The sequence below is a fragment of the Gossypium hirsutum genome, chromosome A07, assembly GCF_007990345.1.
Source record: "Gossypium hirsutum isolate 1008001.06 chromosome A07, Gossypium_hirsutum_v2.1, whole genome shotgun sequence".
In the NCBI taxonomy this organism is placed as follows: domain Eukaryota; kingdom Viridiplantae; phylum Streptophyta; class Magnoliopsida; order Malvales; family Malvaceae; genus Gossypium; species Gossypium hirsutum.
Genome location: NC_053430.1, coordinates 2,399,856 through 2,412,094, shown reverse-complemented (window position 1 = coordinate 2,412,094; position 12,239 = coordinate 2,399,856). Strand labels below are relative to the sequence as shown.

The 12,239-nt window shown below is 29.8% G+C and overlaps 1 protein-coding gene across 1 annotated transcript; it reads right to left on the bottom strand.

The window, feature by feature from the left end:
- Positions 1-356: 356 nt before the first annotated feature.
- On the bottom strand, positions 357-1,217 carry LOC107929894 (leucine-rich repeat extensin-like protein 1). The gene has a single exon (XM_016861426.2). It carries the CDS (start codon positions 1,068-1,070, stop codon positions 480-482), a length of 591 nt encoding a protein of 196 aa, XP_016716915.1. The 5' UTR covers positions 1,071-1,217; the 3' UTR covers positions 357-479.
- Between the last annotated feature and the right edge of the window lie 11,022 nt (positions 1,218-12,239).

Below are 12,239 nucleotides of genomic sequence, written 5' to 3'. Positions count from 1 at the left end.
CCGGTCCATATATGTCAACATGATGTATATGTGGCATGTCATGTATCACTATTCGTATCGCGTCAGCCACGTAAATTTTTAACAGTACAAATGGATCAAATTTTTAACAATAAAAATACCAAAATGCTCTTTGAATTAAGATACAAAGACTAATTTTCTAATTTTTAAGTAGAGAGAACAAATTTAGGGAAAATTTTCTCTCATTTAAAGTTTCACTTAATTCAACTTTAAATTTTATTAAAATTTAATGTAATCATTATATAAAAAAAATATTAATTGCAAAAAAGAAAAATCTATAACAAGTTGATTGAGAAATATAGTTGATTTTTAAACACCAGCAAAATCATGAAACAACATACACCCCAAGTAGTTTCCAAATTTATACATACATACATACATACATACATACACATAAGTGTATATATATTTCATTTCTTTGCCCTTACTGAACTCAAAAATATTATAAAGATCCAAATAATTCAACAATAAAACAACACAGCATTGAAAAACAACAACATTACAGCCGAGATAGAGACTTGAACAGGTAGAGATGAGGCCTTGGATGAATAGAAATAGTAATAAGGGTAAGGGTAAGGGTACTGGCGTGGTGTAGTAGGTGGCCCTTGACCTGATGGCTCATTGTAGAAGTATTTAATAGGAGGTGGTGGACTGCCCTTGGAGGAAGGTGCCGGTGGAGATGGAGGCCGCCGTGACAGAGATGGAGGTGGTGAGACTGATACCGATGGTGGTGGGGAGTGTTGGGGAGTTTGTGGTGACATTGGTGTGTAGTAAAAGTAAGGTACATCCGGTGGCGGAGTGTGATGAACCGACACCGAGGGCGGCGGAAACGACTTCAACGGTGGCGCAGGTGGTGGAGAACAAATGACAGGACATGTTGAACATTCACTGATGCATAGTAAACCGGCTGGTGGTGTCCCAATTTCTTCCATTGATGTTACCCTAGGAACCATGAGCATCATCATCATCCCCATGAACCCTACTTTGAAAACCAATAAAACCCATTTGCTTCCTTGGGATAATTGACCATTTGGAAACCTCGTGATCACCATTTTTTTTATCAACACAAAGGAAAAATGAAGACTATATGCACCAAGATAGGCAGGCCACTTAACCCTTTTACATGCGTGTGTATGGCTCTTTTTTAAAGCCTAGTTTTTAGATGCTTCAACAAAATTCTTTGCTTTCATCTGTGAAATACTTTTTTGGATTAAATTACAATGGAAAGTTAATTTGATTCAAATATCATAAATACCCTCCCAAACTCACTTAACTTTCATAACATAAGACCTTGAAATTTTGGTTACCCTTCCAATATGAATATATTTATATTATACTGGAAAAAGTAGTGTAGATTCTTTGGAAAATAGAGTAGGATTTATGGTATAGAATTTTCTTTCGGTGTTGATTTTGAGTTTTAGTTGATAGAGTTTTAGTTTGGTTGGTATTAATATCGTTGTCTATGTAAGAAGATATGAATTTGAGCAAACTAAAATGCGTTTATCCTCCTATTTAAATCTCTTATGATGATGTAAATATGATTAAAAGAGGCAGACAATGATAAATTGGGGTAACCCATATAATGGTGTAAAGACAATATTGAATGACATGGTTAAACATTAGTGTTAATATTTTTTTTTATCTATTGATATTTCGAAGGTTTGTATATATTTCGTGGAGGGGGAATCCAATGTTATAAATTATTTTTATTTTATACCTTCCTCTTAACATAAGTTCACCTTAGTATCAATTCTCTCCTTACAATGTCACTCAATTAACACTTTATTCTTTGTTTGGTGCTTTGCTTTCGAAGGAGGGTTCTTGAATATCCTCCTACAATATATCTCATTAGTTATGTCTGCAATCACAATAAATTTGTTGACATCCTCGAAAAAAAAAAAGTCCTTCACCATTATTCAAACACATGACCAAATTTCAAAGCTAAGTATATTTGTTAGAATTGTTGAATTGAAAATTAGTTGAGGTAGATTAAAAGGTTGCAACGGTTGGATCAGAGAGTGAATTCTTTTTGAATAATCACAATATAGGTTTTGATCATATTTGCTCTTTTTGACATAGTACTTAGAATTACCCATAATCTCTCCTCAACTCATAAATAGGAGGATAATGCGCTGCAGCATACTTGAACCTACGTCCTCTTACATTGACAACAATACTTATAACAATCGAACTAAGACTCAATCGACAAAACTCGAGTAATTTGCCACCCTCTAAACTCTTGCTCTCAAAAATTAAGGGAATAAAATGAATATTATAAGAACATATATTTAATGTAGACAGCAAATTTGGTTCCAACCCAAATGGAAACTTTTGCGATAAACTTATTTTCAAATCTGATTTTAAACTCAAGACTATTGTTGATTTGGACTAAAATATCTTATTATGTAAATCTGAATTTTAGGCTTTGAAATTGGATTGAAATTTGGACTAATGAAAAAAAAACATTGAATTAATGGGTTTTGAGCTATTTTCTTTTTTAGGGATCATTTGTTTTTTTGTTTTAATAAAAAAATTGGGTTTGCCTATTGGTTTTAAATTTTTAGGTACCTATTTTTTTTCTCAATTTAGTATTTGAATTTGTCAAATATTTTATAAATTACTTTAATATATTAACACTTTTATTTCTTATGCGGTAGTAAAAATAATCAATGTATAATCTACATGTGACAAATGACATGATATTTCTTTTTTGTATTTTATATGCTCAATTACTTTTGATTTTATTAATTTTATTTATTAATTTAAAATAATAAATTTCTTTTAATTTGGGTTTTTTAAATTCTTGTTTTCTTATTTAATATTAGGCGTTTGTCTGACTGAAAATGATTTCTGGAAAATGACTTACTTTTCTCGAAAAGTTAATATTTTCTGGTGTTTGGATGAATCTGTGTAAAATATTTTCTGTTGTTTGGCAGATTTCTTGAAAATATTTTAGGAAAACTGTTTTAAATAAAACAAACATATATTTGAGAATTTATTATTTTTTCATTTGTTTAATTGAATTTATTTTATATTTACATTATTTTTATATATATTGCAATGATTTTTTTATAAATAAATACATCAAATTAAATATATAATAGTACTGAATTATTATGTTAGAATATTAACAATAACAAAATTTAAAAATAACCAAAGCAAATAGATGATTACTAATTGTGTTATAAAAAAAACAAAGATTAAATAATAAAAAATTAGCTTTCAAGCCACAATTAATACTACAAATTAATAATATTATCCAAGTGCATAATTAGTAGCATATCACATTATAACTACAATATTTTCCAAGTGCATAACTAGTATTACACCACATAATTAGTACTACATCATATTAAAGCATCAATATCTTCAACCTTGAGAAAATTTTTGAAGTCAGATTTTTTTATGCTTCGTACTTTTAGCTAAAAAAGCTTTGGCCTTAGATTTACAACCCACAAGATAATCAAATACACTACAAAGGAAGTCGTCATTAAATCCTTCTAACTCCATCCACATTACTTCTTCGTAAGGAATATCTCAAACAAAGGAACACCAATTAATGCAATAGCGAGTTGCCTGACATAAAAGAGAATCAATCAAACAAGATCAAAAAATAATTATTGAAATTACAAATCAATAAGTACGAGCAAGAAGTATAAGAAAATTTGAGCCAATTCAAAATGTATAAACAAGAAATGCTTGTAACAGCAAGACAAATACATGTACAAACCAACAAACAAATGATTTATAATACACATGAAAAAGGGGAGTGATTACTTGGGACACAAAATTAAACAGTATCATTCAATTGAATCAAAATACATCTATAAACCAACAAACAAACGTAAACTTATACTAAAATCAACAATTAAATTCTCTTTTAGAAAATACAAAGGTATTAGTTGTCTTGTTGTGATCATGAATCTATTTACAATATCATATATATGGTTTTGTTATTTATCTATTATTACATGAAGGAATACCATTTAGTATAACACTACCTTAAAAATAAAATGAATATAGAGTCCAAAACTAAGGAAGTTGATATTAATGAAGAAAAATGCTTGGTAAGCCTATGATAAACTATTGCAAACAAAAACAGTTACAGCCTGTAACATCAAAATTAAGAAAAGAAAGATATATAGAGACATTGAAGCAGGAAGTGACAAACACAACAAGTAAAACCACTTAAGTTTCGGGTTTTAAAGCACTAAAATCTAACCTCCAACCTTAGTAGATCTAAGAGAGCAAAAAAAACACTTGCATTACAAACGTGTAGAAGCCCAAATTGCCCGAGCCCGATTACATCAAAACCCAACCAAACCTCTAAACCCACTAAAACCCTTAACCCATGACTCATTTACATCTACCCAAACCCATTACAAAACCCAAATATTAAACCCAATTCAAAAGCCCATTAAACTCAAAAAAAAACCTAACCTAAAAAAAAATCAAGAAGCCCTAGCCACCTAGCCACTTTCCCACTTGCCTCATTTTCCTCCCATTTTTAATATCCATTGTCTGCCACCATCACCTACTCCACCAAGCCACACCCTGCAAAAGCAAAGCAAACAAGCAAGACAGACAAAAGAAATAGAAAAAGAAATAATAGAAAATCATGTAAAAGATAGCTATAAAGAGCCATTCAAAAATCATGTAAAATTGGGGTTTTTTGAGGAGGTTTTTTTTGAGAATTTTTTTTTGAAGAAGGTTTTTTTGGGGGGGGGGGAGAAAGTTATTGCAAAGGATTTTTAAGAGGTTTTTTTAAAGTAATCAAGGAGAAGAGTTATTGTAAAGTCTAGTTTTTGGAGAGGCTAGTTTTTTTTTTTGAGATTAATCAAAGATCAAAGCAAAAGAGGTTTCTTTGTCTATTCTCGTTTTAAGTTCTTTGTTTGCTTATTGTTTTCCTTTCAGTTTTATTTTGTTTCTTTTATACGAAAGTAAAAATAAAAGGAGGAAGCTTTCTCATTTTTACCGAAAAAGTTTTTTTGAGGTTCGGCTGCCGTGTACGGTGGCGCCAACGGCGGTCGGCGGCGGTCCGGTGAGCGGACGGTGGCCGACCTTGTGGCCGGAAATCACCCACTCTCTCCCTCTCTCTTTTTTTTGTTATTATTATATTTCTTAATATTATATTATATATATTCTTTTAATATATTAGGTATATTCTAAATTTTATATTACGTATATATATATTATACTATTTTATGTATATATCTTTAATACTATATTATTTATATTTTTTTTTCTACATGTTATCTTATGTATATATTTTAATTATATTATGTATGTATTTTTTACACTATATTATGTACATATTTTTAATATTATCACGTATTTATTTTTTATATGTACATATTTATGTAGTATTATTAATAGTATTATTTTTAAACATTATTATTATTTCTAATATATATATTTTTATTTCTATTTTATTTTTTTATTTGTCAATATTAATTATTATTATTCTAATATTTTGATATTTTAATATTTTATATTTTATATACTTTATTATTCACATCACTATTCGCATTTTTTACAATAATATTCTTAGATTTTTTTTACTATCATTTTAGAAACTTTTTACATTTTAATTTTAAGAATAAGGCAATGTACCGATTTTAACATTAAGTCATTGATTTCATCGCTATGTTGAGTGAAGTTAGTCAGCTCGTGTTAAAAACAGGATATCCTTCTAAAAAATCAAAAACTTACAACTTCTCATTTCCTTCAATTGGATCACGAGTAAATGTCAAATTGAATTCGTACTTTTGAAAATCAAGACAACACGAGTTTAACAAGATACCAATTTTGGGCGTCGCAAGGGTGCTAATACCTTCCTCGCGCGTAACCGACTCCCTAACCCAACTTTACTCTGGCTTTTGACGTAGACCTAAATTCGGCCTTCATTTTTGTGCAAGAATAAGTTTTCTTTTCTAAAAAAGGATGATTTATTAGGTGTCCGGTCACACCTAGAAAAAGATCAGTGGCGACTCCCTTTTTAAAAAAATCAAAAGTCGGTTTTTAAATTTTAAAATAATTGCCTTAATTAGCGACCAAAAGTAGAAATTGGTATCTTGTTAAACTCGTGTTGTCTTGATTTTCAAAAGTACGAATTCAATTTGACATTTACTCATGATCCAATTGAAAAATGAGAATTTTTAGTTTTCGATTTTTTTTTAGAAAGGGTGTCCCGTTTTTTAACACAAGCAGACGAATTTCACCCAACATAGCGATGAAATCGATGGCTTAATATTAAATCGGTACATTGCCTTATTTTTGAAATTAATTAAAACATGAGAAAAAATATTCCTAAAGTGAGAAATTAAAAATAGATAAAGGACGCAAAAAAATGATATCATTAATGAAAAATATTAACATGGAATACTAGAATATTAGAATAACAATAATAATGATATTTACAAAAAAAATAAAAATAAAAACAAATCATGTACTAATAATAAAATAGGAAAAATGATATATTTGGTAATAATAATATAAAATAATAATATGTACATAAAAATATATATATGCATATAATAAAAGTATGTAATAATAATAATATCTACAATAAAAGAAAATATTAGGAAACGTACATAAAAAATATATACATAAAAAATTTACAACAATAATATAAAATAATGATATGTACAAAAAATATATATATACATATGTACATAAAATATACACTAATATAATAATAGTTATAATAATACTAGCAATAGTAATAATTTGTAATAATAATATATACACAATATGGTATTTAAAATATATATATGTATATATAATAGTATTTAAGAATATATATATAAGATGATATAAAATACATACATGGAATAGTATAAGAAATATATAACTAATGGCATTAAAAAATATATACATAATATATATAAAATACATATAATATATATACGTATTAGAAATGATAAAAAAAATTATTAACACACTACATAAGTAAATAAAATATAATAATAATACTAAAATAATTAATTTAAATAGTAAAGTAACTAAAAAGAATTAAATTGAACTAAAAACAAAATATTTGGGGCAAAATTGAAATAAAAATAAAAGGAAAAGACTATATTGAACATGCGCGGAAATAGTGGGGGGCCAAAACAGCAAATATTCCTTCCTATCAAAACTCAGCACATCAGCGAGGACTAAATTGAAAATCGCGATAAATTTCGGGGCCAAATTAAAAAAACGAATAATGACTTAATTGCAAAGCAATAAAAAGCAGAAGGGCTAAAAGCACAATTAGCCCTTCCTTTAAAAAAACACGCGGATCCTAGGCGGGCCGGGTCGGGTCGAATCGATCCATGTCAAAACGACGTCGTTTTGGGGTTTAATGGCCAACCCCAAAACGACTGTCGTTTTGGGGGGCTATAAAAGGCCCTTTTTCTTCAAAAAATTCATTCTTGCACTTGAAAAGAAAAAAGAAAAAAAAAGAGAGAGAGGGAGAAGGGTGAGGTGATTTCCGGCCACAAGGCCGATCACCGTCCGGTCACTAGACCGTCGCCGGCCGCCGCCGCCGACCACCGCCGGCCACCGTGGACGGTGGCCGGAAAAGGTAAAAAAAATTGTTTTTTTTTACTGTAATATTTTTTATCTATGTCTATATATATATATATATGTTTTTTTATATAAAAATAAAAGAAATAAGAGTATATATATGCGAAAGAGAAAGTAAAGATAAAAGATAAAAAAATAAACTAAAAAGAACAAGACATTCGTGTGATGAATTGGTTTTTGATCAGCTTGCTATCTTTTGTTTAAATATTTTGTTTTTTTGATATATCAATGCCCCCCTTCTACATGATTTTTGAATGGCTTTTTATAGCCATCTTTTACATGATTTTCTATTATTTATTTTTCTATTTCTTTTGTCTGTCTTGCTTGTTTGCTTTGCTTTTGCAGGGTGTGGCTTGGTGGAGCAGGTGATGGTGGCAGACAATGGATATCAAAAATGGGAGGAAATGAGGCAAGTGGGAAAGTGGCTAGGTGGCTAGGGTTTTTTGATTTTTTTTTGGGGTTAGATTTTTTTGGGTTAGGTTTTTTTTGGGGAGTTTAATGGGCTTTTGAATTGGGTTTAATATTTGGGTTTTGTAATGGGTTTGGGTAGATGTAAATGGGTCATGGGTTAAGGGGTTTAGTGGGTTTAGAGGTTTGGTTGGGTAGAAGCCCAAATTGCCCGGGCCCGATTACATCAAAACCCAACCAAACCTCTAAACCCACTAAAACCCTTAACCCATGACCCATTTACATCTACCCAAACCCATTACAAAACCCAAATATTAAACCCAATTCAAAAGCCTATTAAACCAAAAAAAAAACCTAACCCAAAAAAAATCCTAACTCAAAAAAAAAAATCAAGAAACGCTAGCCACCTAGCCACTTTCCCACTTGCCTCATTTTCCTCCCATTTTTGATATCCATTGTCTGCCACCATCACCTGCTCCACCAAGCCACACCCTGCAAAAGTAAAGCAAACAAGCAAGACAGACAAAAGAAATAGAAAAAGAAATAATAGAAAATCATGTAAAAGATGACTATAAAAAGCCATTCAAAAATCATGTAAAAGGGGGCATTGATATATAAAAAAAAAAAGATTTAAACAAAAGATAGCAAGCTGATCAAAAACCGATTCATCACACGAAGGTCTTGTTCTTTTTAGTTTATTTTTTTTTATCTTTTATCTTTACTTTCTTCTTTCGCATATATATACTCTTATTTCTTTTATTTTTATATAAAAAACATATATATATATAGACATAGATAAAAAATATTACAGTAGAAAAAAACAACAAATTTTTTTTACCTTTCCCGGCCACCGTGGCGGTGGTCGGCGGCAGCGGCCGGTGATGGTCGACGCGGCGGCCGGCGATGGTCCAGTGACCGGATGGTGACCGGCCTTGTGGCCGGAAATCACCTCACCCCTCTCCCTCTCTTTTTTTTTTCAAGTGCAAGAATGAATTTTTTTGAAGAAAAAGGGCCTTTTATAGCCCCCCAAAACGACATCGTTTTGGGGTTGGCCATTAAACCCCAAAACGACGTCGTTTTGACATGGATCGGTTCGACCCGACCCGACTCACCTAAGATCCGCGTGTTTTTTTAAAGGAATAGCTAATTGCGCTTTTAGCCCTTCCGCTTTTTATTGCTTTGCAATTAAGTCATTATTTGTTTTTTTAATTTGGCCTCGAAATTTGTCGCGATTTTCAATTTAGTCCTCGCTGATGTGCTGAGTTTTGATGGGAAGGAATATTTGCTGTTTTGGCCCCCCCACTATTTCCGCGCGTGTTCAATATAGTCCTTTCCTTTTATTTTTATTTCAATTTTGCCCCAAATATTTTGTTTTTAGTTCAATTTAATTCTTTTTAGTTACTTTACTATTTAAATTAATTATTTTAGTATTATTATTATATTTTATTTACTTATGTAGTGTGTTAATAATTTTTTTTATCATTTCTAATACGTATATATATTATATGTATTTTATATATATTATGTATATATTTTTTAATACCATTAGTTATATATTTCTTATACTATTCTATGTATGTATTTTATATCATCTTATGTATATATTCTTAAATACTATTATATATACATATATATATATTTTAAATACCATATTGTGTATATATTATTATTACAAATTATTACTATTGCTAGTATTATTATAACTATTATTATATTAGTGTATATTTTATGTACATATGTATATATATATTTTTTGTACATATCATTATTTTATATTATTGTTGTAAATTTTTTATGTATATATTTTTTATGTATGTTTCCTAATATTTTCTTTTATTGTAGATATTATTATTATTATTACATACTTTTATTATATGCATATATATATGTATTTTTATGTACATATTATTATTTTATATTATTATTACCAAATATATCATTTTTCCTATTTTTTTATTAGTACATGATTTGTTTTTATTTTTATTTTTTTTGTAAATATTATTGTTATTGTTATTCTAATATTCTAGTATTCCATGTTAATATTTTTCATTAATGATATCATTTTTTTGCGTCCTTTATCTATTTTTAATTTCTCACTTTAGGAATATTTTTTCTCACGTTTTAATTAATTTAAAAAATAAGGCAATGTACCGATTTAATATTAAGTCATCGATTTCATCGCTATGTTGGGTGAAATTCGTCGGCTTGTGTTAAAAAACGGGACAACCTTTCTAAAAAAAATCGAAAACTAAAAATTCTCATTTTTCAATTGGATCACGAGTAAATGTCATATTGAATTCGTACTTTTGAAAATCAAGACAACACGAGTTTAACAAGATACCAATTTTGGGCGTCGCAAGGGTGCTAATACCTTCCTCGCGCGTAACCGACTCCCGAACCCAACTTTACTCTGGCTAATACCTTCATTTTTGTGCAAGAATAAGTTTTCTTTTCTAAAAAAGGATGATTTATTAGGTGTCCGGTCACACCTAGAAAAAAGATCGGTGGTGACTCCCTTTTTTAATAAAATCAAAAGTCGGTTTTTAAATTTTCAAATAATCGCCTTAATTAGCGAACGAAAGCAGAAATTTTTACGTCGCTACAAAACGCTATTTGGCTTCAACTTGAAAAAACTTGAATTCATCTTGACCATCGTCAAATCAAGCTCGAGCTAGTGGAAGAGCTGAACTTGAGTATCTGAGTCAAGTAGTTTAAGAGCTTAATCAAGCTTTTTCTTTTTAATTACTATTGTTTCAATTTGAATCAAACTTGAGTATAAAAACTGAGTTTACATTTCACTTTAATTGAGGTTCATCCAGTTCGACTATTATCTGAAATTGCTTCAGCTATAAAAGCAAAATTCAATCAAACTCAAGTTGAGCTTGAAGCCTTGCATTTCAGATCGAGTTTCGAATGATTTGAGCTTGACTACACCCTGTAAATTGACCTACCCTTTCGATTTAGATTACATTACTCACTTGTAAAATCAAAATTATAAATTCATAATGATACTAATAGAGAGCAAAAAAGTTGAACCAAATCATTTTAACTTGAAACAAGATTATGTCCAAGACAATAACATCCATAACTTCTGTAGCAGATTATCAGGAAATTACTAACCAAATTATTGTTGCATCACGAATCTGAATTACCTAAAAGTTTACAAGCAAACTAAATGCATCCAAATAAACATTCAAAAAGAGCATTTTTAACATTCCGTTCCATTATAATTGTTTGTATTTAACAATAATTCATCGAAATGAAATGCAAAAAGAGAAGAAAAAACATGCAATTGATTCATTAGATCAATTATTAGAGAAGGGTAAATAGAGAAAATGTACCATAATGGGTCAAAATTCGAGCTAATCAATGATTTATATAAGAAAAAAAGTTTTTTTTACCCCAAGAAAAAGGGGAAAACAAAATTGATTTCTATTAGAAGAAAAAAGAAAGGGAAGAAAATAAAATTATGCCCACTAATCCCATTTGAACAAATAATGTGAGAAATTAAAGACTTTGAAGTTTTGCTCATTAGTTGTGTCTCAGCCACCACCACCATTACCATATCTTAATTATTCCATTACCACCAACAAAAATTCAGCTTGCACAGTTCAAAAAAGATGAAACATAAAAATAACAAAAACCATAAAAAAATAAAAAATAAAAAGGGATTAACCAGCAACCAATTAGGCTAAAACAACATGTTGCTACTAAAAAACAACCACATATTTCTTCCTTTTTTTCATTCTTACCTTCGAGAGAGGAAGATGAACACCATCGTTGATTGGTGCAATGCATATTTCGACAACGAAAGGCGAAAAGGAGGAAAATCAAAGGTAAATGCCGGCGACTAGTGTTGGGAATCGTTGCTGGTTGGCGGCAAGCACTAGATTAGAGTGGGAAGGAAAGGAGAAGGGGAAAGAGGCTTTGGGTTACGTTTACTATTGAAGAAAAAAACTTTGGAAAATGTCTTACCAAATGAAAACGGTAAGACATTTTCCTGAAATAAAGCCTTCTTTTCCCGTGTTTTGGAGAAGGTTTTATGGTGGGAATTCATTTTCCATCAAAACAGTGGAAAATGATGAAAATATTTTTCATAAATTATTTTACAGGTAAACAAACACAGCCTAATTGTTTGGCGTAATTTGCATAACATTTAATAAGTTCAAGTATTAAATTGAACCTAAAAAAAGGCTTAAATACTAAATTAGGAAAAATGCCTAGTTCATGTTCCAAATTGAGTA